Below are 19441 nucleotides of genomic sequence, written 5' to 3' on the forward strand. Positions count from 1 at the left end.
GATAGTGGTGTCTTCTGCGGCCCCTTCTGCCTTGGACTTCCTGTTGGCCCTTCGCCCCTTGGCCTGCGCCTCTCCTCCCAAAGGTGGCTCCCCTGAAGGCTGAATGTGGACTCCTGGCCTCCTCCCCCTTCTGGCCCTCCCTTCCTCCTCAGAGGAGGTGCCTCCAGTGGAAAGTACAATTCCCATTCCCAGGCTAAGGGAAGGCTTCCTGAAAGCTGCAGGCACCAAAAATGATCTTTTACTGTAGAATCCTGACCAAGGCTTTTATTCCTATCCAAAGAGCTGGTATGAGTTTTGAGGTATTTCTGCTCACACAGGCAAGCAAAAGTTACTTTCACACTTCAATAACTCAAATATCACATTTGCTACCCTGCTCACCCCTCTTATACCAACCGTGGATGAGATTTATATAAACGTGTCCTACCCGCCTGCCTGTTGCACCCATGTGACGTCCTGAAGATCGCAGGGGCTGCGAAAAATTGCAGTCAATTGCTGCCTCAAGGACCTTAACTGGCCCGTTACTTGATGGCGGGCGCACATCTGAACTCTTAGTGCCCGCCTTCCGAAATATCATGATGGCATGCGGTGACATCAGGATGCACACCCGACATCACCATGTGCCATTTCACACGTCGGCATGTGGGGCACGCACACGCCAACAGGAAAATTCTGCCCATGATCTCTGGCAACACCCAGCTCTACATCACCACCACATCTCTCAACTCCTCGACTGCTACTAAATTATCAGAATACTCGCCTGACATCGAGTACTGGATGAGTAGAAATTTCCTCTAATAATATATTGGGAAGACTGAGACATTGTTTTTGGTCCCTGCCACAACAAACTTCATTCCCTAGCTACCAATTCCATCCCTCTCCCTGGCAACAGAGTGAGGTTGAGCCAGCCTGTTTGCAACCATGGTGACATATTTGATCCTGAGATGATCTTCTGAACACATATCTATACCATCCCTAATTTCCACCGCTGCCTCAGCTATCTGCTGCTAAAATCCTTATCTAGATCTTTATGACCTCTAGGCTTGACAATTCCAATGCACTCCTAGCCAGCCTCTCACATTTTACCCTCCTTAAGCTTAAGATCATCCAAAATACTATTTCCCTTGCCCTTACTTGTACAGAGTTTCATACACCCATCTTCTCTATGCTTGCTAACTTGCTCTAGCTCCTGGTTAAGCAATACTTCAATTTTCAAATTTTCATCCTCATTTTCAAATCCCTTCATGACCTTTCTCCTTCCTTTCTCTGTAACCTCCTCCAGCACCAGAACTCTCTGGGATGATGGCACTCATCTAATTCTGGCCTCTTAAACATCTCTGATTTTAATTGGTTCTGTGTTGGTGACTGTGCCTTCAGCTGTCTAGGCCCTCAGCTGTGGAAGTCCTTCCTTAAATCGTTCCACCTCTCCACCTTCCTTATGATGCTTCTTATAACTACCTGTTTGAACAAGCTTTTGGCCATTTGCCCTAACATTGCCTTATGTGGTTTGGTGTCAAATTTTGCTTCATAGTTTTCTGTAAAACACCTTGAAAAGTTTTATTACTATAAAGGTATTATATGAATGTAAGTTGTTTTAATATATCTACCATCGCAAGTAATTAAGTAGGTTGAGAGAATTTATATAATTATCTGCAAATAATTATTATAGAACACGCATGGAAAATGCTGAAATATACAGCAGGTCCACCAGAGTCTGAAAGGAGGAAAAATAGATTCACTTTTCATGTTTTAAAAAATTTTTAAATGTTAACTATTATTTTTTCACGTGCTGATGGGCTTGCTCAGTTTTCTGATTTCCATTATTTTGTTTATTTTTTTGTTTATTTCACTTTTAGTCATTGTTCACATTAAAATGTCAGCCTCTTATATACTTAATTGGTTAAAATAAAAGTTCATTTTGAAATATTTTGTAAAGGGTGAAATAGTGAATAGAAAATTAAGCATTATCATTAAGCACAACAATAAATTAGTTGGAAGCACAACAGAGGCTCGGTTTACATGCAAAATGGGGAATCCGCCAGAGTTCTAATGAAGTCTTGCTGCTGCAATGAATAAGAATCCGATGAGATTCAGGGTTTAATAGATTTAAATTTCTTTCATTCATTTTATATCCATTTATTAGTTGGATATTGCCATTAACCTGCAAAGGGAAAATCAACTGGGACATTGGCCTTTGAAGAACTTTATGGCCCCATTAGCCAGCTCAGAAAGAAACCCTCTTTCAGAGCATGGAAGATTACACCCCTTGCAAGGAGCGATTGGCAATGCCCACAAAACCAATCCATGGATTTTGGCTGCTCTTCCATTTCCTGGTGGATACCAGTTATGGCAACCCCTTCTTCCTTTCACAGGAGGATGCTGCAGTGCATCAGACAACTTCACAAGGAGTGACAGCCAGTTTCATCATGCATAAGAATGAATAACGCACTCCACTTAGTGACTACTCCTTCAAACTGTGGTATCTACAAGGGGCTCTTTGACTCATTAGATCCAGACACTACTTCTCATGAGGCTATAAAAGATGTTCCATTGAGTCATGAAAAATCAGGCACAAGTTTCTGTTATTTTGGAAGGCAAAACCTGTTGATGTTTTCTGCCAACAAACTGTGGTCCGCCAATACTTCATGATATTGCAATATTGCAATGAGACTGCTACCATTATCTAGAAAGATGTGTATTTTATTAGAATCTTACTGTGATTTTGAGAGTTATTTGCAATGACGAAAGATTCTTGGTAATTGCTGCTTTGTTATTCAGGAAAGTTACTATTTTGAAGGTCCATCATGACAAATTTTTTTTAAAAAACTGTGCCCTGACCATTGCCTCTACCTAGTAAGATGTAATTTTCCAGCATTTTGATCAGATCTATAAAGTTTGCTTAGTGAGGGCATCACTCCAAACTTTCTGAGAGTCCTTGACTCAAAATTCATTCATGTAACGCTGCTTCTAGCTACTCAGACTTGATTGATTGATTCCTTGGGGGAGGTAGCACCATGGGCCACCACTGCACAATCTGCATTGAGCTCATAATTTGTCTGGGTGTACACAGCTGTACCCCCTGAGCGCATCCAAACATGTGAGAACAGCGCAATCCTGACTTCACACAGCCCAACTGACTGATGTTACACAAGGGTACCAAAATTGGGCAATACACATCCTGGCAATTCCTGTGTTTTCACTCTTAGAAAATAAATATGTGAAACCGATGGGCCCTGCAGTAGCAAAAGTGCCAGGCGCTTTAATTGCAGGTAAGTTAAAATTTATGGAACGATTCCAATTGAGAAGTGTCTGAATGTAGTCTGGAGTATTTTTGGAGGTATTGTGGCGCATTTACCGGAGTGCTGCCACATCCTCACAGTGATGGCAGAGGAGTAGGTGACCTGCCCACTCAAAGGCTGTAACAGATGTGGGGGCAGCAGTGAGAGTGCCCCTAGATATCATGACTCACTGGGGATAGTGCGCTGTAGAATCAAGCCCCACTGTTCCCCAACCAAGTAGTTTGAGTAGACCACCAAATTGCCTCAATTCTTCCTAAAATTAGGTTAAAAGAATATGAGCACCACATTTGTAAACTTAACAAGTTTATTATAACATGTTTATTAAACAAATTGACTTTAACCAGTGGCACAAGAAAGAAATATGAACTGCTAACGTTTAACTCTATAACTTAAACTCTACCCCTTCTTAAACCCCTACACACAAACACACATAAGACACACAAAACATAGATTTTAAGGGTGAGATAAAACAGTTCAATAGCACCAACATGGAGCTCCAGATTAGATGGGTTGACTTTGATTGCTTCCAAATTCCAGCTAACTACTATGGCAGAATTACTGGAGTTTTACAAAACACAGGAGAGAGAGAGAGAGAGAGGTTTCAGGTCTTTCCTCTTTTCACGCTAGGAGCTGATCTTCTGCACTATCCTCGGGCAAAACCTGGCCACTTGGTCAGGAGCCAATCAAAACACCGTCACTAGGCAGCCCCGTCTTAAACCAGATCTCCTTTCCAGCACCATTCTGTCCAAACTGGCACATACTGTTCCAGGATAGCAACATTATAGATTTTCTTCTTCCTGCTCCATTGAACATCTCTTTTAAACTGCAGCCATAGTAATTTTTAAAGCCACAGTCCAAAAAATAAAAATACGTTCTTTACGCTAGGTCTGTAGCATGAAAGAGAGTTAGAGCAGAGGCTGTGCAGAGGGCAAATTCCAGGCTATGCCCTCTGATAAGTTGAAGGCAGATTATTTCATGCTCCTTGACAGTGACAGGAGGCTTTCTGGCAGACCAACCAATGCACCCAGCATCATGTTGTGCATGCCCATTCAGCACTCCTATGCATGCCACCTCATAAAGGTCCTCATCCAAGTCCTCTGCAGAAGAACTCAACTGCCACCTCGCCCCCTGCTGAACTGACACACAAACCATCCTTTCACCCTGATCTATTTGCAGCCCGCTGGCCATGTGCTGATCCCAACTCTATACTAGCCTCCAAAGTACATGCAGTACTAGTGTCTCAGTTGGTAGCTGCAAGTGTCAGATCAAGTTGCAAGGCTCCACCATCAATGCTGTGCTGTTGCCCTCATTTCCCCCTCTCCTGAGGCTGTTGTGGCTGTGCAGACAGCAGTTCTTTGAAATCAAGAACTCAGAAGGGGAAGACTGGAGTAAGGAAAGAGGGGTCAGATGTAAAACAAGACGTTCATGGTCATAGCATTATCCTGCCAGGTAGCAGGTGGGGGTATGCTGAGAGTCGAGAAGGGGCATAAATCAAGAAGATGCCATCATCCCAAAGTTCTCAGTGACATTGGATGCTGTGGGTCCTGTCACAGCTGGCCCCAGGATGTGGAGACCCATCTCCTTTGTGGGGTTGATGCAGATGTCCTTGGCCCCAACAGACATTGCTCTGCTCCCTTCTATTGTGTGCCACCTTAAAGAGAGAGGGTAGAATGTCAGTGATTCTGTTGTATTTTGTTTGGATGTTGTGCATGCCACCGCTGAACAGCTGGAGGTATGTGGAGGCAGTGAGAGTTGGGTGTGAGGCTGGCAACATTGGTAGGTGTGTGAGTGTAATGTGGAGTATCTGGATGTTAGGCATGAGTCCTAAGTGCCAGGAACTGCTCTAGATGACAGATGAGAGTGTAGTGCATTGAACAGCATGAGTGGATGATATTATGGTGGTAGAGAAGTCATGTGAAGATGAATCACTGACTGTGACGACTCACATGAAATCATAAGATCTCTAGTGGCTACCAGGTTATCATGTCCAGATTCCAGGAGTTCACCTTCCTGCTCCCACTCCCCCTTGAGAATAGTCCTTGAGGGACTTCAAGGCTCCCCATGATACCATGGCACCTCTCCCTTTCCTTCTGTCTACCTGTGCCACTAATGCCTCCATCAACACATTCATCTATGTGGATCTTTCTTTGAGCCTTCGTGTTAACTTGGCAAAAATTTCCATTGCAGCAAATTTTCCACCTTCCTTTTAAGAGATAGCTGGCCTTTAAGAAAAAACAGGCTGCCTGTACCATGTGAGCATCTAACAATGCTGCTGACGCCATATGCTGTGTGCAGAGCACACTGAAAGTGTTAAGAAGAAGAGATCAGCACTGGAAGCAAATGTAACGGCGCTGCAATCATCCAGATGAGGTGAGTAGACAAATTTGGGTCTCACCCATTTCAATCTGATTGGGTGTGGGCATGCTGTAAATCAAGGCCCCCATGCCCATAAATCGAGACAAATGAATTTTACACCCCTGGTTCCTACTTCTGTTTACTACCCACCTCTATCAGGAAAAGGAAATGGGGGCAACCCACAACTTATCTCATTTATGAACGGTGCCTGGATAGTAGGCATATGTTTCTCTTGCTACTGCTATTTTTTTTTTGAAGTGGAAAAGTAGTAAGTTATTCACAGGTCAGAGACTAGGAATAGTGTGACGAATAACCCACCTCCTGACTCCACAGAGCCTGTCCACCATCTACAGGCACAAGTCAGGAGTGTGATGGAATACTCCCCACTTGCCTGGATGAGTGCAGCACCCACAACACTCAGGAAGGACAAAGCAGCCCGCTTGATTGGCACCACATCCACAAACACTCACTCTCTCCACCAATGACACAGTAGCAGCAGTATACACCATCTACAAGATGCACTGCAGGAATTCACCAAGGCTCCTTCGACAACACCTTCCAAACCCACGACCACTACCATTTTAGAAGGACAAGGGCAGCAGATAGATGAGAACATCATCACATGGAAGTTCCCCTCCAAGTCACTCACCATCCTGACTTGGAAATATATCACCATTCCTTCACTGTTGCTGGATCAAAATCCTGGAACACCCTTCCTAATAGCACTGTGGGTGTATCTACACCACATGGACTGCAGTGGTTCAAGAAGGCAGTTCACCACCACCTTCTCAAGGGCAACTAGGGATGGGCAATAAATGCTAGCCCAACCAGCGAAGCCCACATCCCATGAATGAATAAAAAAAATAGTGTTTATAATTTCTTAAAGTAAGTATTGCTGAAATAAGAGACATGTCTACGTTTTTTATCTTGCACTCATAGGACACTTCACAAAAATACCAATATAAGGAGAAGACGACAATTTTTACTGTATGAGAAGGGAGTGCTGATTGGTTGGCAAGTGGCAAAGCCATGGAAAATGCACCACTGATGGTGACTGACAGTTAACTGATGAGCATTGTTTGAAATTTAAACCAGGCAGCTTGACCCTGGTTGGTCAAGGCATTGCCCTGAGGAATGAGTCAGTGAATGGCTGTCACTTACTTTGTTTAGCTGAAACAGGCACAATGTGTATATGTGTTCTTTCTGTCTGCAAAGAACAGGGCCCTGTGTATTAATATATCTAGTTTCCAGTACAAGCAAATGCGCCACACAGCGAGCCCACCTGACAATCTCATGGGAAGGATTGCGCACACCATGGAGACCCTGGTCTAACAGAATGCGGAGATGCACGCAAAGCTGAACTCCATTGCAGTAGCCATGGGTGGTGAGTTCCTGCAGTGGCAACACGAGAGGGAAATGGGGCACCTCGATGTCCCTCCAGGTGCTCCTTCCCCTCAAGGAGCCAGGCTGTGGCCCTTGCACACCCGAACGGAGGAGGAGCAGCAGCTAGACACCCCTGGTCACCCGCTCAGGAATCTCAGAGGCTGTCCCCCATCTCCGAGTCCCCTTTGCGTGTGACCCCCTCAACCTTGTCCTCTGTCACTCCAGAGGGAGCAGCTGGCTCCCAGGAGGTCTGGTCTCCAAAGAACGCATACCAAAGTCATTGGAGCCAACAGGGCCAACCATTGCACAGACTGTCTCCACCCCTGCTGCGGATGTCTGGGCAGCACCTAAAAGTTAAGAAATTCTGATCACGTGGTTGCACACGTGAACACATTTTGTCACTTTATAATCAGAAAATATATTCACTTTCACTGAATAATGTGTAATTTTGTCTTTCAGCTTTATTTACAGACTTTGTGAGTGTTCCCCCTGCATTGTCCCCCCCACTAGCAGTTCAGCTGCATGCAGGTGGACCAGGAGTGAGTCTGGAGGGAGAAGTGTGTTTGTGTGGCCAAGCCTTTCAGAGCCTCGTGCACGCACTCTCCGATGCACATGGAGCCTTCCTCCATCACATTCATCTCACTGTCCCGAGCATTTCAATGATGCCTGCTGGGGTTCGATTTCAGTCTGAGCTGACCTGCATCTCCACCCAACCACTGATCACACTCCCATGCCCTCACCCACCTGTGCTCGTCCAACACGAGGCTCTGCTCACTTTTAATTTGCACAGCATGGCATTTGTTAAGTTTTTGATAATTTCCCCTGTCCTTTCCCCGCCCCCAGCCACCTATGTCCTTCCACAGTTGACCCCCCCCCCCATCATTACCTTCAACCTACAGTCGGAAACCTTCTCCTGCATGAATATCCAGGTGAACGTGCACATTCCCTACCTTCCTGAAAATCCCACCTCCATCCACATTGACCTCCCCAACCTCTTCCTTTCCACCCCCAGGGTCCATGTTTGCCTCCATATCCCCACCAACCACCTCTCTGCCCCTTCTACCGGCACCAATGCACCCTTTTCCTCTCACCACAATGGCGGGTTTTCATCCCAAACCCGCCACGTTACTCATGCATTCCTGGGAACCATGCCGCTTCCATGGTGGGCTCTCATTCTCTCGTCACACCATCACCTCACTGCCTCATCACGCCAGACACCATATTTAAAGTCCAGCCACGCGCACACATCTCAGTGTTCCAGCCCACGAATACGGCAGGGAAGATGTCCACGAAAAGCAAAAAGATTGCAGACCCCAGGTTTAATGGTGCGTCACTGGAAACCATTTGGATACCATGGACACCCACCGTGATGTGCTCTACCCCCACTCTGGCTGCAGGATGGGCAGCGGCATCACCAACCCAGCATGGCAGGTGGTGACAAAGGTGGTCAGTGCCAATGCTGCACAGTAGAGGTTGGCCATCCATTGTAGATAGAGGATGAACGATCTCATCCATGCGGCCAGGGTAAGGCGACCGTCTCAAGACTCTAACCTCACACACTCTAGTCGATCCCACATTCACTGGCATCTCACTCACTGCCAGCTCAAGGGACATCACACACACATCCTCACATGTCCATCTGGCCTCATCACTTTTGGAGACTGCCTCTTCAGCCCTCACTATCTTGAGGCCACTTGCACAGATCAACATGTGCCCCCTCACATACCCTGGGATACCCTCCTTCCCCAGTACAGCTCTCATCCTGCAGCGTCTTCCCTTGCCTGAGGCCACTTCTCCCCCTCCCCCAAGCAAGACCCTGCTCTGCAGTCATTGAAAAGCCACCCACATATGACCGATCTGGTAGGTAGAGACCTGCCCATGAACCCCCTAGAAGTGATGTGGTGCTGTCTATGAAGCCTGACGCTGATGACTGCGAGTGCAGCCCGAAACAAGGGAGGCAAACAAACCTTGAAGTCCCGAGCAAAGTGCAGCCTGCCAAGTGCACACCTTTATATGCTGTTGTGAAACACGCCGACGTGGGCAGATGATCTACGTGGGGGCGAGCAGTTAAGCCTGACGGGTTGGCCTTATAATGATATGCAGATGTTTTAAAATGAAGTTCCTGACATCTGAAGGCAGGAAACACAGCCCACCATCGGCAGACAGAGCGGACAATCGCAAACTGGTTTGACGCTGTTGTGTTGTCAGCTCACTCCACCGAACATGCCCGACGCCAACGGGCACAGAAAATCCTGGCCTATGTCATCAACACCTTAGGGTTTGATTGCTCCAGCACCCACCTAGCTACTCTTCCCACACTAAATCTTCACAAATTTCTGCTAGTCAAAGCACGATGCTCACCAGCAATGAACTCCTTATTCCTTTCAACCTACACTCTCCAAGCTCCCTTGGCTTGGAGCTAAGTTGACTCCCTGAGCCCCGGGGCAATGATTTCCAAATTCTGATATTTGTTTTCAAATCATTTCATCGCCTCACCTACACTTTCTTATTGATCTTCTGCCTTACATTTTCTCTCATAGTACTGAACAGCTCCTGATCCTTTGTTTCTCCCATTTCAGCATTGGTGGCTCCTTGTTTGGCTACTTCACTCTTGCCATCTGGTAGTCTTTGCCCAGTCCATTCCGCTTAATCACCTCTCTCCCTATTTCCAAAAACCTCACAAACCTCCTCTTTGACCGTGTTTTCAGTTTTCAATCTGAGCTTCTTCATGTCCCTCCTGTATCATTATACTTGGTGTCCACCCTAGTTCTTTCCTCCTCTCATATTAAACATGAAAATCTGCAGGGATTGATTCAGCATTGGGATTGAATCAGCAGTGGATTCTGGCTCTTTTACTAACCGCAAAGTTTGCAAGGTCTGAGAGGGGGATGTCTAGATTTCAAGAGGCCACTTGTAACTTCTGTGAAAAAAAATTGATCCCTTATATTTGGACATGTATTCACCTTAAATGGACCCCACATCCTCCATGTCACTGAGGTATTGCAGGCCTCATTCCTGTCAAAGTTATCACAGATTTTCAGGGCCATTATCCTGTAAGTGTTACAGAATATAAGTTACTTTCATATTTATCTGTCATTGATGCAGTGGTTGTTCTTTGGGACAATTACTAAGGCTGTTCCTTAGGCCGTCTATAAGGCAGCTGCCTGGAACAGTTTGGATATCCTTTTAGCAAGATTCTTGCCAACTCAGGACAATAAGCACGTGTTTCTGGCCTACGCATGTATTGCCCAGAATCACACCAATTTCTACACTATTCTGATATATAAAATTAGACTGTGGAATTTCAACAAATGAGTAAATAGCACTAATTAGTTGGTCCTCCTTTGGTAGAAGTTCATGTTCCTCAGGCAAGGCAAGTCTTTCCTGACTTACTGTTTATTCTTGTTAGAGTGTTTACTGTGGATTTTTGCCAGCTGTCTCTGTACCAGGGACTCCATGCTACATCAAGTCTCTAGTCAAAGGACTACAAATATGATCCAGAATGAAGCCTTACTGTCTCATGTTGTAAGGTTGTTTGGTCTGGAGGCTTGTATGGTTAACATAAATCGTTTATTGGTAACCCATAACTATAAACATCTCCAAGGTACAGCCCTGCACCCCGCTGTCCCCATGCTGGCTCCTACCAGACTCTACTACACACAGTCTAGCATCCGTGGCTAGTACTGTTCTCCAGTCCCACATTAACCCTTGATATTCCCAAACACTCCTATACTACATCTCACTTGACGACACTTATGTAAATTTCTTGCATATAGTGTTGTTGAGTGGTCTTTCCCTCAAATTTGTAAATGGAGAATGAACTTATTTGAAGGAATGAGGAAGTCCATACCTTACAGTAGGTAATCTTAGATTTTTAATGCCCTATTTAGTAATAATAATCTCAGTTTTTATTACAAGTACATAAAGTGCAGTAGTTTATTGAAGCAAGTTCTGTTTAATAGTTTATGATTAAATTTATTGCAAAGTAAAATCTCTGTACTCCAAATTGAAGTAAAATATATAACCAACAAATGTATCTTTTTATAGAAGGAAATTGAAGAAATTGTACCTTTGTTACTATGAAATTATTTACCTTCCTGTTTAAATTGAATGTTTAGCACTTTTTTTAGTTCAAACTAGAAGTTTGTTTGAATTTAAATTTTTCCTAATAGTTTCTTGCAGACATGGAGAACAATGTGTTATTTAGGGATGACATTGAATGCCAAAAACTTATTATGGAAGCAATGAAATATCACCTGCTACCAGAGCGACGAAATATGCTGCAGAGTCCTCGGACTAAACCCAGGAAGTCTACCGTAGGTGTGCTGTTTGCAGTCGGTGGAATGGATGCAACAAAAGGTACCGAGTATTGAATAACCTTGAACTCATGTAAGATAGTTTAAATTTTTACTTTGGCGATGACCTCTCCTGTCCAGTATTGCTGATGTGTGTGTTTTTAACAGATTTTCTGATACAGGGAAAGCAGTTTACAGGGGTGGGTTCATACTTTGTTATACATGCTCCAGTTGTGTCAAAGACATTTCTTGCTTGTAAACGAACCGAAGTTTTTTTATAGGTTGTTTCTTGAGAATGCTGATTCTTCCAAGTAGAGCAGCTGCCATACTGTTGCATGTAATCCTGTATAGTTACGATGAAAGCTATGTGGGGGTGGTGGTAGTGCAGTAGTATTGTCACTGGACTACTAATCCAGAGACCTAGGGTAATGCTTTTTTTATTCATTCATGGGATGTGGGCTTCACTGGCTGCGCCAACATTTATTGCCCATCCCTAGTTGCCCTTGAGAAGATGGTGATGAGCTACCTTCTTGAGCTGCTGCAGTCCATGTGGTGTAGGTACACCCACAGTGCTGTTAGGAAGAGAGTTTCAAGATTTTGACCTAGCGACAGTGAAGGAACAGCAATATATTTCCAAGTCAGGGTGGTGAGTGACTTGGAGAGGAACTTGCAGGTGGTCGTGTTCCCATGTATCTGCTGCCCTTGTCCTTCTAGGGTTCGGAAAGTGCTGTCTGAGGAGCCTTGGTGAATTCCTGCAGTGCATCCTGTAGATGGTACACACTGCTGCTACTGTGTGTCGGTGGTGGACCCGGGTTCAAAACCCACCACAGCAGATGGTGAAATTTGAATTCAATCTGGAATTAAAAGCCTAATGATGACCATGAAAGCATTATCAATTTTGCAAAAAAAACTCACTAATCCCCTTTAGGGAAGGAAATCTGCCACCCTTACCTGGTCTGGCCTACGTGTGACTCCAGACCCACAGCAATATGGTTGACTCTTAAATGGCCAAGCAAACCAGAAAATGGGAAATAAATGCTGGCCTAGCCAGCGATGCCCCCCATGAACAAATAAAAAAAAGTTTGTTTATATAGTCCTAACGTTTGGTTAACATTTGTTGCAAGGCAATTGAACTCATTGATAGTTTAAATCAATGCAGAGTGCTAGGATCCCAGCTGATGTTAATACTGGACACGTCAGATCCCAGAGTGAAACCTGGTTTAATAGATCCTAACTTTTAGTTATTTTCTTTAGAAACTGTGGAGGTAAGTCACTGAACAAATTCACAGGAGTCTGCTGATTAACTTTTAACGCATATATTATAGCACATTTATTAAACAAGAAAATGAACTATATTACAGCAGACAAAAAGGTTGGAAAGATCTCAATGCAAACACAAGAAAATGATTTGAATATTCACCATTCATTCACCCCAGCTGTTTCCACAGACACACACAATTCAGAAAAGTTCCCGGCCTAAAGAACATTAAAAAAGTAACTGCGTGTGTGCGGCCATTTCCCAGCTGGCGCATGCGCAGAAGTCCAAGGCTTGCCGAGAACAGTAGTTCTCAGACACCAAGGTAACCATTTGATTGTCGCAACAAAAGTCAGGATAAAACTTGGGAAGTTGAGAAGAATGGATACTTGTTACGTAATATCAAAGCGAAAAGAGCATTGTGTGGACACTGTTGCCCAGGGATAAGTTTTGGTATCCCACAGTTTCTGATTTATATGAGTGACTTGAATTCTGAAGCTAAAACAAATTGGTCAAATTTGTAGATGATAGTGTGTTTGGAGGAAAGTAACTGAATTTAAAGAGAGTGCCAAGGACCTAAAACTGAGTTAGATAATAATCATATTTGGCTGGACAAGTGACAGAGGTTCCATGTTTATAAACATTGGACGCGGAAAGATAAAAGTTGACAAAAGTCCATGAATAATGTTGAAATAGCTACACAGGACGTTGAGTCCATTGGACTAATTCCTTTAAATGTCCACTGAGCACGGACCATTTTAACCCCAACAGATTTCAAAAGTAAAATCAAGCTGCCTGAGATATTTTTAAAAATTTCTGGTGATGTACTTCCTATGCAAATCAAAGAACTGCAGAAAGGTCATCTAACCAATTTTAGAGAAAGAGGAAAAATATGGGCAACATCTTTGGAAGCCTTGGTGCACTGTACAAACCAGAACAAGGCTGACAATTCTCTTCAAACCTCTTTATGAAATCACCAGAGAAGTACTGCTATATTTATGACATCATATACTATTAATTGCCTTATACCTCTAAAATTTACAGTACCAAAGCATCAAAACCACAAATATTGCTTTAGCGTGGGCCAAATCTACTCAATCAAAACATAGGAATGGTGGGGATCATCCATGGCAGTATGAAACAGAATTAGTATCAGTTAAAAACAAAAAAACTGCGGATGCTGGAAATCCAAAACAAAAACAGAATTACCTGGAAAAACTCAGCAGGTCTGGCAGCATCGGCGGAGAAGAAAAGAGTTGACGTTTCGAGTCCTCGTGACCCTTCGACAGAACTTAAGTGAGTCCAAGAAAGAGTTGAAATATAAGCTGGTTTAAGGTGTGTGTGTGTGTGTGTGTGTGTGTGTGTGTGTGGGGGGTTGGGGGGTGGTGCGGGTGCGGAAGAGAGAGAGAGAAGTGGAGGGGGTTGGTGTGGTTGTAGGGACAAACAAGCAGTGATAGAAGCAAGGACTCACTCAAGTTCTGTCGAAGGGTCATGAGGACTCGAAACGTCCACTCTTCTTCTCCACCGATGCTGCCAGACCTGCTGAGTTTTTCCAGGTAATTCTGTTTTTGTTTTAGTATCAGTTAACATCTTCAAAAGCCAGCATTATAGTAAAATGTGATTTGAGGCAGTATAGAGGGTGTTCTATTGTCCAGCTAAAAACGTTATATTTGACCTAGAACTGCTAGATACTGCCACTGGATGCCAGAAATGGGAAAACGGTTCTATTCCTCGATGGCAGTGCTCCTTCCTTTGATATGCACAAAATTCACTGAAGTAAGAAATTGGGGTAAAGTGAGGTACCCTGTCCCTTTAAGAGAATGCATATGTACTAATAATGTGGCAGCACCGATGCATCACTGTATGGCATGGGCAGCTGAGAACTGTAAGTCTAATGCTGGAGGTTTCTGAGTGAGCACATATGATCTGGTGCTCTGCCCTATTTCTCAATAAACCACCACTGTTTATTCTTACATCAGTCTCTCCCCATTATTGGTTGCAAGCAGCAGTTGAGGAGAACATAGGAAGGCATGCAGTTATAGTTTGGTTGGCCAACAAACTAATTTACCCAAGGCATTAAAAATAGCGACGAGGATAAAGAACAAAGGAAAATAAATTTCAAGATGGGTGAGCAAAGCATTGAAAGAGTATCTGTATTTTACTTATAAAATAGGCAACAGCCAGCAATTGGTGCAGAAAGCAGTGCTGCAGTTGAAAAAATTTTAAAAACGCCATAGAATCGCGATCGCGGGGATCCCACCAAAACTCAAAGAGCGCAAAACCCAGCAGAGAAAAGCTGCAGAGACAAAGTTTTTTTAAAAACGGTGACTGTTTTTAAAGTGGCAATACATTTAAAAGGGTAAATACATGAAAATTGGCTATGGACAGAAAATTAAAAGAGACCCCAGAGATAGGGCTACTCCACAGTAAGTCAAACACCTATATTCGTCATTACCTGGAAAGCCTATCAGAAGTGCATCCCCTTGCAGTCATTCATGATGCCACAGTTCGGGCGTGTCGATCCATTCCACCCCATTTCAAATGACTGGTCTCAGTATGTCGAATGCCTAGCGTTCTTTTTTGCTACTATCAACATCTCGGGGGAGAAAAAGAGGGCGATTCTTTTGTCTTCATGTGGGAGCAAAACGTATGAGCCGATCCGCAGCCTGATGTTACCTAGTGCCCCAGACTTGAAGATTTCAACGAGTTAATAAAAATTCTACAGAGCCACCTGAGACCAAAGCCCTCAGTCACTATGCAAAGTTCAGGTTCAATTCAAGGAACAGGCTTCCAGAGGAGACAATAGCTGACTATTTGGCCGTTTTAAAGGCATTAACTGAGCATTGCGAATTCGGAGTGTTCATATGTTGAGAGACCGGCTGATATGCAGGATTGGAGATGATACTACCCAAAGGCATTTGCTAGCTGAACCTAGTCTAGACTTCAAGAAGGAATTAGATTTAGCTACCGTGATGGAGAGCGCTGTTAGAAATTCCAAAGTTATAAAAGATACACAAAATGGCGCCATCCATCTGGTCAAGCGGGACAATCCGGCAACAAAAGGCACAAAGACTTCAGACTCCAGGGAAAGGCAGGAAACGCTCTCTTGCTCCAGACCATTGAAAAACAATGTTACTGCAGTGAAAACCCAAAAAATGGCCGAGAGAAATACGTCCAGGCCTCCAGTGAGCAAACTACAACTCAAACAAGTCGAGTGCTTTTCCTGCCATTGCTATGGCCACATAAGGCGGCACTGCAGAGAAAGGCTAAAACAACACTATAAAGGCGGAAGGAAAAATCGTGAATTATGCCTTATGGAAGAACCAGAAGAAATAGAATCAGATACCCATTCATTATATAACCTCAAAGTAGGTAGAACTGAGCTAATCTAAGTAGCCATAATGACCAGCAGAGCCAGAGAGTATCGTGGATAGCATGGATAGAGAGGTGATCACACCGCAGGCTAAGAGTCCACAGGCAGGAAGGGATTGGGCACAGCAAGAGGACTAGGCAGACAGTGCAGGAACCTCCTGTAGATATTTCCCTGCAAAACAGATATACCGCTTTGGATACTGTTGAGGGGAATGGCCTCTCATGAAAGCAGCAACAGCCAAATTTGTTGCACCACGGTTGGCTCTGCTGCACAGGGGAGGAGTAAAAAGTGTGGGGATTACAATAGTTATAGGGGATTCAATTGTAAGAGGAATAGATAGGTATTTCTGTGGCCACAAACGAGACTCCAGGATGGTATGTTGCCTCCCTGGTGCTAGGGTTAAGGATGTCTCAGAGCAGCTACAGAACATTCTGAAGGGGGAGGTGAACAGCCAGTGGTTGTGGTATGCATTGGTACAAACGACATAGGTTAAAAAAAAGGGATGAGGTCCTAAAGGCAGAATATAGGAGTTAGGAAGTAAGTTGAAAAGTAGGACCTCAAAGGTAGTGATCTCAGGTTTACTAGCAGTGCCATGTGCTAGTCAGAGTAGAAATAGCAGGATATATCGGATGAATACGTGGTTGAAGAGATGGTGTGAGGGGGAGGGTTTCAGATTCCTGGGACACTGGGACCGGTTCTGGGGGAGGTGGGACCAGTACAAACTGGACGGATTACATCTGGGCAAGACCGGGACTGATGTCCTAGGGGGAACATTTGCCAGAGTGGTTGGGGAGGGTTTAAACTAAAATAGGAGGGGGATGGGAACCTATGCAAGGCGTCAGAGGAAGGGGCATCAAGGACAAGAACAAAAGACAGAAAGGGGAATAAGAAAAGTGATAGGCAGAGAAATCAAGGGCAAGAATCAAACAGGGCCTCAGTGAAAAATAGAGGGAACGGGACAAGTAATGCTAAAAAGACAAGCCTTAAGACTTTGTGCCTTAACACGAGGAGCACTCGCAATAAAGTGAATGAATTAACCGCGTAAATAGATATAAACAGTTATGATATAGTCAGGATTACAGAGACATGGCTGCAGGGTGACCAGGGATGGGAACTGAACATCCAGGGGTATTCAGTATTTAGCAAGGACAGACAAAAAGGAAAAGGCGGTGGAGTTGCATTGCTGGTTAAAGAGGAAATTAACACAAGAGTGAGGAAAGATATTAGCTCTGATGATGTGGAATCTGTATGGGTAGAGCTGAAAAACAATAAAGGACAAAAAAATGTTAGTGGGGGTTGTATATAGACCCACAAACTGTAGTGGTGATGTTGGGAATGGCATTAAACGGGAAATTAGAGATGCATGCAATAAAGGAACATCTATAATTATGGGTGACTTTAATATACATATAGATTGGGTAAATCAAATTAGTAACAATACCATAGAGGAGGAATTCCTGGCTAATATAGGATGTTTTTCCGGACCAAAACATTGAGGAGCCAACTAGAGAACAGGCCATCCTAGACTGGGTATTGTATAATGAGAAAGGAATAATTGGCAATCTAGTTGTGCGAGGCCCCTTGGGGATAAGCGACCATAATATGATAGAATTCTTCATCAAGATGGAGAGTGGCGCAGTTGATTCTGAGATTAGGGTCCTGAATGTTAATAAAGGAAACTGCGATGGTATGAGGTGCGAGTTGTCTATGATGGATGGGGAAATGTTACTTAAAGGGATGACGGTGGATAGGCAATGGCAAACATTCAAAGAGCGCATGGGTGAACTGCTGAATTGTTTATTCCTGTCTGACGCAGGAAAGGTGGCCAAACCATGGCTTACAAGGGAAATTAGAGAGGGTATTAGATGCAAGGATAAGGCATACAAATTGGTCAGAAAAAACAACAGACCTGAGGATTGGGAGCAGCTTAGAATTCAGCAAAGGAGGACCAAGGGATTGATTAAGAAGGGGAAAATATAGTACGAGAGTAAGCTTGCGGGGAACATAAAAACTGACTGTAAAAGTTTCTATGGGTATGTGAAGAGAAGAAGATTGGTGAAGATAAATGTAGGTCCTTTACAGTCAGAAACAGGGGAATTTATAATGGGGAACAAAGAAATGGCTGACAAACTAAATACATACTTTGGTTTTGTCTTCACAAAGGAGGACACAAATAACATACCAGAAATGTTGGGGAACACAGGGTTTAGTGAGAGGGAGGAACTGAAAGAAATCAGTATTAGAAGGGAAATGGTGTTGGGGAAATTGATGGGATTGAGGACCGATAAATCCCCAGGGCCTGATAATCTACATTCCAGAGTACTTAAGGAAGTGGCCCTAGAAATAGTGGATGCATTGGTGGTCATCTTCCGAGATTCTGTAGACTCTGGAACCATTCCTACAGATTGGAGGGTAGCTAATGTAACCCCACTATTTAAAAAGGGAGGTGGGATTGGGGATAGAGTATTGAGATGGATAGAAAACTGGTTGGCAGACATGAAACAAAGAGTAGGAATAAATGGGTCTTTTTCCGAATGGCAGGCAGTGACTAGTGGGGTACCGCGGGGATCGGTCCTGCGACCCCAGTTATTCACAATATATATTAATGATTTAGGTGAGGGAACTAAATGTAATATTTCCAAATTTGTAGATGACACAAAGCTGGGTGGGAGGGTGAGCTGTGAGGAGGATGCAAAGATGTTTCGGTGTGATTTGGACAAGCTGAGTGAGTGGGCAAATGCATGGCAGCTGGAGTATAATGTGGATAAATGTGAGGTTATCCACTTTGGTAGCAAAAACAGGAAGGCAGATTATTATCTGAATGGCTATAGAGAGGGGAATGTGCAACGAGACCTGGGTGTCCTCGTACACCAGTCACTGAAGGTAAGTATGCATGTGCAGCAGGCGGTAAAGAAAGAAAATGGTATGTTGGCCTTCATAGCCAGAGGTTTCGAGCACAGGAACAGGGATGTCTTGCTGCAATTGTACAGGACCTTGATGAGACCACACCTGGAATATTGTGTGCAGTTTTGGTCCCCTTATCTAAGGAAGGAGTGCAGCGAAGGTTTACCCGACTGATTCTTGGGATGGCGATACTGACATATGAGGAGAGATTGAGTCGGTTAGAATTATATTCCCTGGAGTTCAGAAGAATGAGGGGGGAATCTCATAGAAACCTATAAAATTCTAACAGGATTAGACAGGGTAGATGCAGGAAGGATGTTCCCGATGGTGCGGGAGTCCAGAACCAGGGTCACAGTCTGAGGATACGGGGTAGACCATTTAGGACTGAGATGAGGAGAAGTTTCTTCACCCAAAGGGTGGTGAGCCTGTGGAATTCGTTACCACAGAAAGTAGTTGAGGACAAAACATTGTATGTTTTCAAGAAGGAGTTGGATATAGCTCTTGCGGCGAAAGGGATCAAAGGACATGGGGAGAAAGTGGGAGCAGGCTATTGAGTTGGATAATCAGCCATGATCATAAT

The 19441-nt window shown here is 44.1% G+C and overlaps 1 protein-coding gene across 8 annotated transcripts in view; it reads left to right on the top strand.

Annotated features, from left to right (window-relative positions):
• The window catches only part of LOC121276574 (kelch-like protein 5), a 187960-nt gene that overhangs the window by 141126 nt on the left and 27393 nt on the right, over positions 1-19441 (top strand). For all 8 annotated transcript variants that reach the window (XM_041185155.1, XM_041185165.1, XM_041185173.1 and 5 more), the window contains one exon: positions 11207-11393. In XM_041185155.1, coding sequence (XP_041041089.1) covers positions 11207-11393 — 187 coding nt within the window. The remainder of the gene's footprint in view (positions 1-11206; positions 11394-19441) is intronic.

The sequence above is a fragment of the Carcharodon carcharias genome, chromosome 1, assembly GCF_017639515.1.
Source record: "Carcharodon carcharias isolate sCarCar2 chromosome 1, sCarCar2.pri, whole genome shotgun sequence".
Lineage (NCBI taxonomy): Eukaryota > Metazoa > Chordata > Chondrichthyes > Lamniformes > Lamnidae > Carcharodon > Carcharodon carcharias.